General features: G+C 52.7%; 5 protein-coding genes and 2 non-coding genes across 7 annotated transcripts; 3 read left to right on the top strand and 4 right to left on the bottom strand.

Moving 5' to 3' along the window:
* The first annotated feature begins 41 nt into the window (after positions 1 to 41).
* On the top strand, positions 42 to 113 carry Aud_002518. Its single transcript has one exon. It is a non-coding gene; the product is annotated as a tRNA-Cys (tRNA).
* Positions 114 to 489: 376 nt separating this feature from the next.
* On the bottom strand, positions 490 to 1,957 carry Aud_002517 (uncharacterized protein; the record flags this gene model as incomplete). Its single annotated transcript, XM_043287484.1, has 8 exons — positions 490 to 843; positions 902 to 1,031; positions 1,085 to 1,150; positions 1,203 to 1,257; positions 1,312 to 1,448; positions 1,494 to 1,665; positions 1,713 to 1,740; positions 1,799 to 1,957. The coding sequence occupies 8 exons, from the start codon at positions 1,955 to 1,957 to the stop codon at positions 490 to 492; spliced, it is 1,101 nt and encodes a 366-aa protein (XP_043143419.1).
* Positions 1,958 to 4,323: 2,366 nt separating this feature from the next.
* On the top strand, positions 4,324 to 6,309 carry Aud_002516 (GMC family oxidoreductase; the record flags this gene model as incomplete). The annotated part of the gene is made up of 6 exons (XM_043287483.1): positions 4,324 to 4,373; positions 4,433 to 4,552; positions 4,603 to 4,819; positions 4,868 to 5,404; positions 5,451 to 6,054; positions 6,107 to 6,309. The coding sequence occupies 6 exons, from the start codon at positions 4,324 to 4,326 to the stop codon at positions 6,307 to 6,309; spliced, it is 1,731 nt and encodes a 576-aa protein (XP_043143418.1).
* A 215-nt stretch (positions 6,310 to 6,524) lies between these two features.
* Positions 6,525 to 6,596, bottom strand: Aud_002515. The gene has a single exon. It is a non-coding gene; the product is annotated as a tRNA-Cys (tRNA).
* A 637-nt stretch (positions 6,597 to 7,233) lies between these two features.
* Positions 7,234 to 8,991, top strand: Aud_002514 (putative amino acid permease (Can1); the record flags this gene model as incomplete). The annotated part of the gene is made up of 2 exons (XM_043287482.1): positions 7,234 to 7,459; positions 7,511 to 8,991. 2 exons carry the CDS (start codon positions 7,234 to 7,236, stop codon positions 8,989 to 8,991), a joined length of 1,707 nt encoding a protein of 568 aa, XP_043143417.1.
* Positions 8,992 to 9,179: 188 nt separating this feature from the next.
* Aud_002513 (putative MFS monocarboxylate transporter) lies at positions 9,180 to 10,678 on the bottom strand (the record flags this gene model as incomplete). Its single annotated transcript, XM_043287481.1, has 4 exons — positions 9,180 to 9,968; positions 10,022 to 10,282; positions 10,334 to 10,431; positions 10,486 to 10,678. The coding sequence occupies 4 exons, from the start codon at positions 10,676 to 10,678 to the stop codon at positions 9,180 to 9,182; spliced, it is 1,341 nt and encodes a 446-aa protein (XP_043143416.1).
* Positions 10,679 to 12,677: 1,999 nt separating this feature from the next.
* On the bottom strand, positions 12,678 to 14,156 carry Aud_002512 (putative phosphatidylglycerol specific phospholipase; the record flags this gene model as incomplete). The annotated part of the gene is made up of 1 exon (XM_043287480.1): positions 12,678 to 14,156. One exon carries the CDS (start codon positions 14,154 to 14,156, stop codon positions 12,678 to 12,680), a length of 1,479 nt encoding a protein of 492 aa, XP_043143415.1.
* Positions 14,157 to 14,438: the final 282 nt, after the last annotated feature.

Below are 14,438 nucleotides of genomic sequence, written 5' to 3'. Positions count from 1 at the left end.
AATATTATATACTATAATAAATTGAATTTTCTCAACCAATAGGGCTGGTAGCTCAGTGGTAGAGCGTGAGATTGCAAATCTTAAGGTCGCGTGTTCGATCCACGCTTAGCCCTTCTTTTTTTACCCCCTTACACTATCCATACGCATGCTGCAAGATTTACTCTAAACCCTCTCTCTAGCTTTTCTTTTAATCCAATCTGCTATTTCCCTCGCATTTCTAATTTGCCGTGAGTACAAATCTTGAAAACTGGTTTGCATGTTATGTCCGTCAGTTACTTGCGGCGCATGCCAATCTGAGACTTAAATCCAAGTCGAAGACAAACAAACGGTATACTCATGCTGATACATCATAGAAGACCGCAAGTTGAATCCGCACTCTAGATATCTAACAGAAGTCATCGTATAACACACAAAGGAAATGAGCCGCGGAGGCCAGTTGGTATCAGTAATATACATCTCCACCCAAAAAAAGACCATCATTCTATGCACCTAAGCCCTCCCAGTTTTCACCTCGTAAATAGTTGTAACCTGTATCCCTTCCGCGGAGAACTTGCCCGACTCTTCATCCACGTGCTGGCCGTGACCACCGCTAACATCATTCACATAGGTCGGCCCACTCTGCTCACGAAGGATGAACTCGTCGCTGGCGTGATCGCCCAGCTTACTCCGTTGCGATGTGAGGGGATCGGGTTTGGATTTGCCGAAGACGGAGAGGGAGTAGCTGCCGCTCGCGCCGTAGCGATGGGCGTTCTTGGAGGAAGGGTCCTTGGAGGAGCCGAGCCAGACGGAGCTGCTGAAGAGGGGTTTGATGCAGGGGGCGTTGACGGCGATGAGTGCAACGAACTGTTTGGTTAGCCTTTCTCCGGAGAAGGGAAGGTTGCTTGGGAGGGAGGGGGCGTACGGTCTCGCGGATGGCCCAGATAGTGCTGGTATTGATGCTGTTGATGCTCTGCAGGGAGAGGACGCAGCGGAGGAGGGCTGCGCACATGACGAACACACCGCCGCAGAGGAGGACGCCGATGACGAGTTTTCTGTTTTGGTTAGTGCTCGTATCTATCTGCAGGTTAGAAAGTGACGAGCTTACCGGCGCAATGCTAAGCGAACTTTTGCTAGCAGGGGAATCGGAATCGAGACAAGTACGGCATCCGTTCTGCGCTGGTTAGTCTCTTCGTGGGTTTTTTTATTTTTTATATGCGACCTACGAGACGTTGGTTACGGCGAGGACGATGTAGTTGATTCGGTCGACGGTGCAGGTTTCTATGTGGAGTCAGATCGCATCGCCATATGCAGAGTTTCAGTGATGATGCCTACCTCCTGGATCCGGGTATATCTGCCAATGCTTCTGTATCGGGAAGCAATGGAAGAAGATGGTGAAGATAACCGCGACGTAGGAACACAGGCACAGCACAGCGTTGATCTTGACGAGCTTCTGCTGCATGAGACCCAGTCTACCATGGTTAGCATATCGTCTGGAAGGTGAACAGAAAACATACGTCAAGCGGTTGTAGAAGAACAACATGCAGGCCTTGAGACACCAGATGAGGGTCACATAGCAGGTCCATCCAGCAAGCAGGCATTTGGAGCCAATGACAAGACTCTCGACCTGCTCTGGGGTCATGGCGGCTCGCTGAGCATCAGTGAGGCCAATGTTGGCACCATGTTGGCCTGTCCAGTCAGTCGATTATCCATCGCGATCGGTCGAGACGACTTACCGATGAGTTCCAACATGGTGAGTTCGGCCTGCATATCTCTGTCAGTGGAAGGAGTCCCATTCTGCCGAAGATACGAGAGAACCCACGGTCCAAAAGAGCAATGCGGCGATGGCAAAGTAATCATCACCCTGCCAGTTCTTCACTCCAACCACCTTCCATCGTGCAAAGATTCGACCCAGAATGATGAGAACCCCGATGCCGTATTCCGTCCAAGCCTCCTTCTGAAACGGAGTTGCCTGCCCCATTTCGGTAGACTGAACAGTGCGCAAGAACAGGACGTAGGACGCTTCAAGTGATCGTACGAAGTCTGATGTTTTGGATGCTGTATCTTAAATGAACCAGCACAAGATGTCCCGGATGGAGCTTGCCACTCATGCACCAGGAAGTTGACTGATCCACTTGCATGAGTTGTTAGTGGATCTCCGTCAGGTAAAATACCTTCAAGCTTTGTCTTCACCGGGGCCTGGAGGTGCACGTCAGGGGAACCCATGGACAAGATTTGGGTTTGGAGAAGGGTCATCTAGGTTTGCAGACTTCCGAACCAGAGCTGTGGACTCTCGTTCCCTGGTCAGGATGGATAGAATTATGGTAACTCTCGTAATAGTGGAAAATCCCGCCAGTCAAGGAGACTCGATGAAATGATCTACATAACAATGAGGTGTCTAGTCGACGCCCATAGGTCCGGTGTCGGAATGAAACAATGTCTTGTTAATTTGTCGGGACGACCTTCCAGGGTCTTGGTCAATGGTGCCATAAGACTACAACATGGATCATTGAAGCTTGCTTACCATCATTCCCTAGACTGCTGCCCAGTCCCTGGTTAATGGCGATCGTTGAAAGTCTAAAACACCCCTGACCAGGGTTGTTATTACTCATGAAAAACTGTGTTAGGGTTCACAAAGGGTGACAGGCGACAAATGCCGGAAGAATGCCTTTGTTGACACAAGTCGATGCTCCAAGGAGCGCACACTACATCCGCGCCATCTGCTTCTGCTGTATTATGAGCTCCAGGTATTGTGCTGTCTAGGAAAAATAATACTGTCTGTCCGTACTTTGTACTTTATCTAGTATGCCTGGGTGCAGCATGTGAAATAGTGTTGGCTGATGTGGGACCGGCAAAGAAAAATACGAGGCTATGGCGCTTGCTGCTTTCAAGAACGCCATATCTGCTTCTAAGTTTTTACGGTAGTCTGCACAATGGGAGAATCTGTTCTCTTCCAGCGGCAATGTATAAGTCAAGCAATCTGTGGGACCTGAATGGCGGTAATGCCATCTCTCTGGGTAAGGAAATGCATCGCATCGTTACTACGATACTCTGTACACACTATGGTCTGAGGAACCAAGGAGAGAGTCTAGACTAGACTAGACACAATGACCACCCAAGTAATGTCCCATGCTCGTTTTTAAAGTTGATTGGTCTGCGCCACTGCAGCATAATTCCCTTTCAGTCCATGGTGAAAAGGTGTCCACCTCGAGTCTAGATGCGGAATAGCTACGTATGAGGTGAGAGAAATTGGAAAAGGCCGGCCCCATGTCCTATCTCCTAACAGGCTAGGCATTTGTGCTATCCTTCTAGGAACAACTTGCATTTACTAAATTGACACCTCGGAGCTCGGAAAGTGGACTCCAGCGGGAGACGCAGGCCCATTGTTATTTTCGTGTCCAAGCCACAAGGCACAACGGCTTACCAGAACGAGTAAAAGCGCAGCCCGTACACGGTCGAGGAGCTTCCCGTCTTTGGCCAGGGCGGATCGGATCCACTATTTTTCTGGGGTGATTTCCAGTCGACTCAATATTAGTCACTCCCGTTGAGCTTTGAGGACGAGCGTATGAGGGGACCTGTCATATGTGAGAGCACGCTCGGATCTGAGAAGTGCATTATGCATGGCATTGTGTTCTGCAGATGTCCGATTTACTACAACATTTCTTTTTTTATTTCGGCCTGGGTGGACGACAGTTATCATTTGCAAGATTGCAGAACGCCATGGAAGAAAGACGTGTCACAAGCTGTCTGTGGGAATGATCGCCGGTTCCTCCCGCCAAGAGGAGACCAGCAGGGATGATGCATAAATTGATGCGGACTACTCCGTATCTTGAGACCAAATTCGTTTCTCCCCGAATGCCATATTGTTGCCAAACCAGTTCTGGCCCCCATCCCTCGTAGTAATTGGCCCATTCATAAGAAGCGGATCGTCGACGCTTCAAGGCTTCCCAAGAAAGATCCAATCAGAATCCATTATAAACGACAATAATCGCCCATTAGGCCAATAGAGTTCAGCCGTTACGACGACCAGGATATGGAGTCTGGCTTTCCGGGAGCGGCACCAATTCCGTCAACATGCGAGTAACTTCACAGTCGACCCCGCTCGTACATGCTGCAACTTTCCCCTCTGATCATGGTCAGACAGGCTGGCTCTCCTGGGGCTTCTCAGGAGTGGCAGAAGCGAATGGCTCGGTGACACGAGAGACCCTAGCTGCGCCTTTGCCCCTCTTGCACATGAACCCTATCGACCATAATAAAGGGGATTTTTCGACAAGATGATACTCCAGCCAGACTTTGCCACTCTTCTCAAACTCAATTTCCAGACAAGGAAGACAGACAGAAGGCATCATGGGTTCGATTGCGGATACGCAAGATGTATATGACTACATCATCTGTGGGTGAGTATATCGCCCAGGACCAGGTATGCCATTCGTTGGCTATAACTCACCGTTTACAGAGGAGGGACCTCTGGTTGTGTAGTCGCGGGCCGTCTTGCTGAGAATCCAGATATCACAGTCCTCGTCATTGAAGCTGGACAACACAATCGCGACCTGGAAAATGTACACATGGCCGGAGGGTAAGTGATCACCAGGGTTGATCTCATGCATCCTGCCCAACTTCTTATAGATGGTCAAACAACTTCGACTCCGAGACCGACTGGAACATCATTACAAACCCAATGCCTGGAGTCGATAATCGCCAGGTGAAACTCAGTCGTGGCCGGTTTCTCGGCGGTTCTAGTGGATGCAATGGTACGCTGTGCATCCGAGGTGCCAAACAGGACTATGATGACTGGGGACTGGACGGTTGGAGTGGCGAGGAGTTTTTTGCTGCCATGCAAAAGGTATCTGTTCACTTTCCGAAAGTCGTGTGAGATATACTGACCTTATAGGCGGAAACCTTCCACTCCAAGCCCTGGTTCAAAGCGGATGAGAAGAGCCATGGGTATTCCGGCCCTCTGCACACCGAACCCCATGATCTGGCCCCTATCGCCAATCTCCTCTTGGATTCGTTCGTCTCACAGGGTTTGCCTCTACACCACGACATGTTCAGCACCGGCGACGTACCACATGGATGCGGCCACGTGCCGCGAACAGTATACAAGGGCATTCGGTCCACTGCGGCGGACTACATCACCAAGGAATATCATCGCAATAATGTGACCATCCAGACAGACACCACCGTCGACCGCGTCGTGCTCGAACAAGGTCCCGTTGGGCTCCGAGCAACCAGCGTCATCACTCAGCTGGCTGATGGGACGCCGCGCACATTCCACGCGCGAAAGGAGATCATCGTCTCCGGAGGAGCATACTGCAGTCCTGCCATCCTCATGCGCTCTGGAATCGGAGCTCGCCAGGAGTTGGAGCAGCACGGCATCCCTTGCCAAGTCGATCTCCCCGGCGTGGGCAAGAATCTCATGGACCACTTGGTAAGACCGTCCCTCCGCCCACGTACACACGCAGCTTACATCGCAGATCGTCTTCATGTTCTACGAAACCGAAAAAGAGGGCCTCACGACCGACTTCCACGTCTACCACGACGACAACTTCGCCAAAACCTACCAGCAGTGGAAAGAACACAAGTCTGGCTTCCTCTCCACCTTCCCCTTCGGCTCCTTCGCATTCGCCCGGCTCGACGACCGTCTGAAGGACGAGCCGCTCTGGCGCGATGCACCCCGCCAACCCGGCCGCGATCCCATGGGCCTCACCCCTAAACAGCCTAACATCGAGTTCTTCACGACGGAGTGCTACGGCGGCCCAAAGCAATACAACCAGTTCCCCATCGACCACAAACACGCCTTCTCCATGATCGCCGAGCTGTTCGCGCCCAAGTCCCGCGGCACGGTGACGCTCAAGTCCAAGGATCCAAAGGAGAACCCAATCATCGACTGCAACTATCTCGCGGACCCGCTGGATCTGCTCGTGTTGACTGAGGCGTGTCGCTTCGGTAATGAGATTGTTATGAACGGAGCGGGAACAAAGGACATCGTCAAGGGCTCGTGGCCGCCGAATCTCACGCATCATACATACAAGACGAGGGAGGAGTGGATTCCGTATGTCAAGGAGCATGCGACAACTTGTGAGTGAACCGTACTCGAAACTTGTGGTCCTATATGTAACTGACAGGATAGGCTACCACGCTTCCGGCACATGTGCAATGGGCAAAGATGACAATCCGATGGCGGTGCTGGATAACAAGCTGCGGGTGAAGGGTGTCGCCGGTCTTCGAGTGGCGGATTGCAGTGTCATGCCGACACTGCATGGAGGACATACTCAGATGCCTGCATATGGCATTGGTGAGAAGTGTGCTGAGTTGATCAAGGAGACTTGGTAATATAGCCTTTTGATCAAGTTCAGTATATATTTGATGGTGTCGTATGAGATCCAATTCGGTGGTTCCATTTATGATTGCAACCACCTGTAGTCAGAGCTGTAGGGGATATGTAGAAATGACTAGATTCTTGAAGTAAGAACTTTACTTCATTAGAATAAAGACGGGGAACTGAGGTGAGTTGTCAGGTGCGCGGAAGGAAAAAAAAAAAAAAAAACAGGACTAAGCGTGGATCGAACACGCGACCTTAAGATTTGCAATCTCACGCTCTACCACTGAGCTACCAGTCCTGGTCGGGACTGAGTGGCAAATATTGTGCATCACCAGCCAGAAGTAACTGGCGAGGAAAAACTCTTCATAAAGTCACTCGAACATTATACCCATTAATGACTATCATTGATGCAGATGAAGCCACTGTATAATAATAATGTTGTCTGGGGGAATGATCAAGAGCTAATGACTACATGTTGTCTTCATCTGCATTCCTTGTCCATGAGGATCAGATAGTACTCGTAGGATGCTGTTCCTTGGCAATGCTTGATGATCCATCCAACGAAAAGGTCGCCCATCTCTCTTCAAAATCACTCTCCTCTTACCCTGTACTCAGCATGATGCATCTAGACATGCATCTGTAGGGCTATGAGAAATTCAAGCACTTGTGTTCAATAGCGTTAGACTGAACCGATCTTGGAACCCTATCGTGTCGTCTTCCCTTTTGTAGCGACAGGTTGTGTCGTTTACATAATAGTTTGCCTCTTCCGGCGGATGGGCCCGTCAATTTCTGACTTTCGTATCTCCACTGGCTAGGCATGGTCCAGAAAAAATGACACAACTGAGGGGCAGAAATTTTCATTTGGCCATCTGAGCGGATTTTCTCACTCCGACCTTGACAGCTGTCTAACTGCACTTGCTTACCTGGCTGGCATCATGGCAGTTCAAGACAATATGACCTCTGATGCCAAGGGTTTGGAGGCGTCCAGCGCTGAAAAACGCCGCAGGTTGGCAGATAAGGTCCGTTTTCGCTCCAATAAGGTACACTCGCTACGAGGCGACCACCACAGCGATGAGGAAAGCAATGAGGAGGTACAGGAGTCGGAGACGCCCGATCTCAAGCGGCAGTTGAAGGATAGACATTTGCAGATGATTGCCATCGGTCAGTATCTGATCCTTTACGGAGAAAAAAAATTAATCTAACAGCGATCAGGAGGAACAATTGGAACCGGTCTCTTTATCAGCAGCGGAACGGCCATTGCACACGCTGGCCCAGCCGGGGCCCTGATCGCCTACATCTTTGTCGGGACGATCGTATACTCGGTGATGACCTCGCTGGGAGAAGTCGCGACGTATATCCCCACCGCCGGCGCCTTCACCTCGTACGCAGCACGACTGGTTGACCCCAGTCTGGGATTTGCCATGGGATGGATCTACTGGTTCAACTGGGCTTCGACATACGCGGTGGAATTGACGGCCACCGGGATGATTATCCAATACTGGAACGAGGACTTGTCGATTGCCATCTTCATCGCCGTGTTCTGGGTGTTCATCACGATGCTCAATTTCTTACCTGTCGGCTTCTACGGAGAGCTCGAGTTCTGGTTCTCGGCCATCAAGGTGCTTACCGTCCTGGGATTCATGATCTTCGCCATCTGCATTGATGCTGGCGTAGGCAAGCAGGGCTACCTGGGATTTCACACCTGGAAGGAGCCCGGCGCCTTTGCACCATACCTCATCGAATCGAATGTCAATACCGCCAAATTTGTAGGATTCTGGGCCGTCCTGATTCAAGCCGGGTTCTCCTACCAAGGCACCGAGCTCGTGGGTGTCGCTGCCGGAGAGACCGAGAACCCCGAGAAGACGGTCCCCTCCGCCATCCGCAAGACCTTCTTCCGCATTCTGATCTTCTTCGTCCTGACGATCTTCTTCATCGGTCTGCTGGTCCCCTACGACAACCCCAACCTGGTCACCGCCACCTCCAACGCCTCCGCCTCCCCCATGGTCATCGCCGCCAATCTCGCCGGCGTCCAGGTACTCCCCGGCCTGATCAACGCCGTGCTCTTGACCGTCGTCCTCTCCGCCGCCAACTCCAACGTCTACAGCGGTAGCCGCGTGCTCCTCGGTCTGGCGCGCGAGGGCTTCGCACCCCAATGGTTCGCCAAGGTCACCCAGCGCGGCGTGCCCTACATCAGCGTGGCTTTCACGGCCGCCTTCGGGCTCCTCGGCTTCCTGAACCTCTCTGAGTCCGGCGGCAAGGTCTTCAACTGGCTGGTCAACATCTCCGGCGTGGCCGGCTTCATCTGCTGGGCGTCCATCAATGCCTGCCACATTGCGTTTATGCGCGTGCTGGCCGCGCGCAATATCTCCCGCGATACCCTGCCGTACAAGGCCCTCTGGCAGCCGTGGCTAGCCTACTACGGGCTTTTCTTCAACGTGCTGATCATCTTCACGCAGGGGTTCACGGCGTGGATCCCGTCGTTCGATGTCTCGAGTTTCTTCGTCGCGTATGTCTGTCCGATTCTCTTTGTCGTGCTGTATGTAGGGCATAAGATCGTCTACCGGACGAAGCTTGTGGATCCCGCCGAGGCGGATCTGGATACTGGACGCGTCGAGACGAAGAGTACCTCGTGGGAGACGTCTGCTCCGAACAAGGGGTGGTTTGAGCGGGCCAAGGGTCGGTTCATTGGCTAGCAATAGTCACCATTGTACAAATATAAATAGACATGAGACCAAAGATAGGTGTGTATATATATATATAGATAGATAGATTGAGATGACATTAGATCTGTTTCGTACTATATGCTTCTATCCAATACCACCCCACTACTCCGTACAAACGCATCCATCTTTTTAGTGTATCGTACAGTACTTGCCACATATCAAATCCACCGAAACATCCTCGCCATGGACGCAAAACCCCCCAGAAACGCCGTCACCCCAGTCAACACCACCAACACCCCGTACTCACTCCCATACGCCCCGAACGCCTCCGCCTTCCACCCGCCCACCCTCAGCAATGCCTCGCTCAACGGCCCACTAACCACATTCCCGACGCCGCGGCCCGTCTCCAGAAACGCAAACACCATACTCACATGCGCCGACCGCTCGCTCTTCTGCACCTCGTGCGACAGCGCCGACCACGAGGACGAGTAACCCCCCGCGAAGAACCCATACACAATACAGAAGATGTACAGGGTGGCGATGTGCGTGGCTAGCCCCCAGAGCAGAAAGACGGAAGCGACAGCCCCCGCCGAAGAGAGCAGGATGCATTTCGTGACGTGGTGGCGGTCGGCGAAATAGCCGGTGAAGATGCAGCCGAAGACGGTCATGAGGTTGAAGAGGGTGACGGTGAGGGAGGCGAGGAAGTCGCTTGCGCCGAGGGTGCGGGCGTAGGACGTGAGAAAAATGGAGGGGATCCAGAAGCCGATGGCCTGCATTGTGTTGCCCAGCTGGTAGATCAGGTACACTTTGTCCCAGAGGAAGCGGAGGCTGAGCTGGCGGAGATGCGAGTGGCGGATGGGGATGCGGGGCTTGTGGAAGGTCATGAAGGGGGCGGCGAGGAGGAAGAGCGCGATAGAGCAGGCGCGGAGGGTGGTTTGCCAGCCGTAGCGGTTGAGAAGGGTTTGGAGGATGAGCGGGAAGAGGATGCCTGTGAGGCCGGAGCCGCTCTGTGCTAGATTTAGTTGGGGGGTGTTGGAGTTTGGACGGAGAGGGAGCGTACCCAGACGATGCCGAATGCGAGGCCTTTCTTCTCGACGAACCAGTCGGATAGGAAAAGAATGGACGGGGTGTAGGCGAGACATCCTCCAATCCCGTATGCCACTCCCTGCGACATGATCAAGTGGGTGACGCTTGTCGAGAACGAACTCAGTCCCAGCGCCAGACACATGATGACGAATCCCGCGGTCGAAAACCAGCGCCGAGCCCGGGGGAATGCAAACATGACGGCGATGACGATGGGTGTGGGCAGGTAAGCCAGCCCCTACAATAGTCCATGTCAGTTTAGATCTGTATACATGGAAGGATATCTGACCATTGCGCAGGTCCCAATGGACGCAATCTCGGTCGAGTCCGAGAAAGGCTCGTGAGTTCGGTAATAGTTCTCAAAGACCCCGAATGATTGAGCGAATCCTCTCATCCGTCAACTTTTGCTGCCTTGATCTGGGCGATGTGAAGACGACTCACCCCATACGATACCTTCCACCATGAAACAAGCCGCCAGAAACAGCCATGCTTGGTATCCTCCGTCAACTGGCGGTAGCCGCGAGTCGTCAAACTCATCGATGTCGTCCGAGAAATCGTCCGACGAGGTCGGTGTATGCGAGAAGGTCTCCTTGAAGAGCGCTGGGGGTACCGATTCGAGCTCGTTGGCAGCCATCATGGTGCATGGAAACGAGCAAGTAGGAAGTAATCCCAACCTTGGAATAATAAACCGTCTCCTCTCAAACGAAGACGCAGGATGATGAAATACTCTGCGTTGGGATCCACAAGGGTCCGTATAACATCAGGTGAGGCGTGTCCATGACCGCGGAAGCCAGGGCGAGCAAACGTGAGCAGTGGATAGACGGAGAAAATAGAACCTGGTATCATCCCTTCTGGCGTTGTCACTCGCGGAGAAGCTTTACGATAATGCTGGTATGTAGGATATCCCCGAGGGAATGAAACAAGGACAGATCCGTGTCGATCAGGTCAAGCGCCGTGCCTTTGGTATGTATACCTAGCCCGTTTGGGATGATGCCGACCTCCCCGTCGACCTGACCTTGAGCCGGGCTTTGAGAGTTGGAGATCACTGTCAGACTATTCTGCTTGCCCGTGAACATTTGCCAAATGGGTTCGTGGAAGCTCGGCCTATGCTGACTGCTACTCAGGTCGCTGGGCCTGGTTTGAGGCTTCCACTGCATTCTACGGGAGTCAATACTAGCATGTAGACGGTATACAAGGTCGGCACCCATAGAAAATTGGATACTGGGCTCCATGACGTCTGATCAGATCAATTGTAAGCTCCAGGTCAATCATTGATATGAAACAGCCGAACCATGAAACTTGCCTATGAATATGATACAGCTTGAAGTACTCCGTAGATATGTCCTTTTTGCCGCTTCAAAGCCAAGTGGTCATTGTCAAAGAACAAGGAATGGTCTTTCGTCATAACTCCGATCAACTTGTCTCCACCTGCAGGAAAAGGTTCATTTGGCGCAGGAGGCTTGGAGCTCGGAGCTCTGAAAATAACTCTGACGCTCGGCGTAGTTGCCAGCTCTGCATTCTTCAGCAGTATAAGCTCTGAGATATGTGGGGGAATCGGAAAGACACTTGATCCTGTTGCCCAAACAAGGAGTCGAGGATCGACCTGCTGGACACTGGACAGCCGCACCAGAACGCGTGTGCGTCTCATGATTCATTAGGTAATAGCTTTTTTCTCCGGTGCTCATTACTCATAGGTACCTCTGAGTGACATGCCTTCTGCTTTAATGCATAGACAGTAAGTCTGGAGTACATAAGATCTAAACCGCCTTTACCAGCTTGACCCAAGTCAAACGAACCTACGGTCTACAATTGCCAGAAACAGATATCACTGACCTTATTCCTATTTTCGACGCAAGTACAAATGTATCAGTCTTATCAGCTCGTACGAGCATGTTCAGTCGGTGACATTCCAAGCGAGCGAGGGATGAGCGCCTGGAATGCTTGTGCCTCACTCCTAACCGGTTATAAGCCCTCGTCCGAGCACCCAGATAAAGTTGAAAAGCGCTCTTCCGTTTGATGCACAGAGGCCTCAATATTGCCGTGACACAGCTCATAAGTCCCTGTTTCCTGCACCCGTCACTCTCATCATTGCCGTTGTTGTGCTGTCTGGCAGGATATCTGCGAAAGCGTCTGTCTGCCGGTCAACCGGACTACCCTTAGGGTAGAAGCACTGCTACTGTCGCAAGTGATAAATGTACTAACATGCAAACTTGCTCAAATATTGAGCTCATGGGCCTGCACTTGTTTCGGCGGGTGTGGTGAACGTAAGGCCTCCCATAGGCTTGGTTATTGCTCATCAGCCGTACGAGGCATATGCTATTACCTTCTATCAATCAGTTGAAAGCACAAAAATCTCCTCATGGATGTAGAGCGCAGCTCTGTATTATTTCCTACCCAGGGACCACTACAAACCAAAAAAAAAGTCTGCAAACACCAGACCAGCGCAACAGCAGCTTCATTCAGTGGCTGTTGGCTCTGTCGGCCTTGCGACGCCGTAGTGAAGCCTCGTAAACACATGTATCCTCCACTAACTTGATGCTGCGTTGTGAGGCAGGGATTTATTCAGATCTTTCTTTGTGAAACGGTAAATGAATTGCAAGACTAAAATGTATCTATCAACTACCTGACTATGTCTAGAAATCCGCCGGCTGAGGTAACGTCTCCGGCGTATCCTCACGATACGTATCCGTAATCAAATGAGCAAAACTAGCCGACCAGGCCACACGCGGCGACAAGTACTCCAACCCCCACAGATCAGCCACAAACTTCAGGATAGACGTATGCGTGAACTCTCCCGTCTGGTCTGTCGGCCTGTTCTGCACAACACCCTTGCCCACCCACGGCGACATCAGCACCGTCGGCACCCGGATCCCCAACCGATCAAACGCAAACGTGGAGACCTTGCCGTCCGGCGCCGTCTCGGTGTAGGTCAGATCATCGCCTGCGGGCACGTTCTCAGGCGGAGGGACATGGTCCGCGAACCCGCCGTGCTCGTCAAAGGTGAGGATGAAGAGGGTCTCGTGCCACTGGGGGGACGAGCGGAGCGCCTCGTAGACGCTCTTGATCCAGCCTTCGCCCATGTTGATGGGTGACGGGGGGTGGAAGGACATGTACGAGCAGCATTCAGGGTTGATCCAGGTGAACTGGGGCAGGGTGCCTGCTTTTGCGTCGCGGTAGAACTGGTCGATGGGGCGGACGTTGGTCTCGCCGAGACCCGACATGGCGGTCCAGCGGTAGAAGAGCGCGTCGGGAAGAAAGCCGGTCGTGTTGGAGTAGTTGATCCAGCTGATGTTGTTGGCGGAGAGCTGCTCGAAGATGGAGCGCTGGGGCAAGGCCGACCTGTCGAAGTCGGGGTCGTTGGTGCCGTGCCCGTGCGACGTGCCGGATGTCAGATAGGCGCGGTTGGGGTTGGTTGGGCCGGGCACAGCGGCGAACCAGCGGTCGAAGAGCACAAAGTTCTCGGCCATGGCGTTGAAGACGGGGACGTGCTCCGGGGTGTAGTAGTTGATGACCTCGCCTGCGCGAGAAAGGTCGCCCTCGATGCCGTAGGAGGCGATCTGCTCGGCAACGAAGCCTTGCATGTTGGGGGCATGGACGTCGTAATCCGGATGATAGGTGCTGTACACTTGCTGGTTCCCGCCGGTGATACTGTGGTCAGGATCATCTGGAGCGATGTTTTTCGCCGTGGGCTTTGCGCACACCATCGGCGAGTGGGGATCGGATACATTCGCCGGGTTGCAGTACTCGCGGTTCACGAGGCCGTCAATACTGGGATTGTATGTGAGGCCGCCGGCATAGTTGTCGAACGACAGGTTCTCCTGCACCAGAACCACGACGTTCTTGATCGGACTGGTGAGTCTGCTCGGGGGCACATGGGGGGCAGCGCCTGCGCCCAAGCCCAGCGTGAAGAAAACAGCCAGCGACAGGACAGTCATAGTAAACAGCAGCAGCGAGATGGCGATGATGGCCCACCAGGAACGGGACTGTCTGCGCGAAGCCCAGATATTTATCTCCTCGGGTGGATCATGCGGTAGCAGATGCTCCGTCTCGTCGGAGGCCTGTTTACCTGCTGGGAATGATGCATGTGCATCTTTATCTGCTTTGGGTTGCATTTTTGGCAGTAGTTCTATAACCCTTGCTGGGGATGTTGATGAGAGTCGAGAGAATAACTTGCCATCACCCTGGGAGATCATCCTCACCGTGGACGTGGGGTTTATCTTGGCTGCTGATCTGCTTTGATCATCCGGCATCCACTCGCCCGTCAACATGTGAGCGACACATCATCTCATTGGGCCGAGCAGCTCTAGTGCCTGGGAGCTAAACAGCAGAAGAGAGTAATCACTAACGGGCGCGTGGCTGGGGGATGATGACTCTATTGGTCTGGCGGCGCCGAT

The sequence above is a fragment of the Aspergillus udagawae genome (genome assembly GCF_001078395.1).
Source record: "Aspergillus udagawae IFM 46973 DNA, scaffold_2, whole genome shotgun sequence".
In the NCBI taxonomy this organism is placed as follows: Eukaryota; Fungi; Ascomycota; class Eurotiomycetes; order Eurotiales; family Aspergillaceae; genus Aspergillus; species Aspergillus udagawae.
This window is presented reverse-complemented; position numbering and strand designations above follow the sequence as displayed.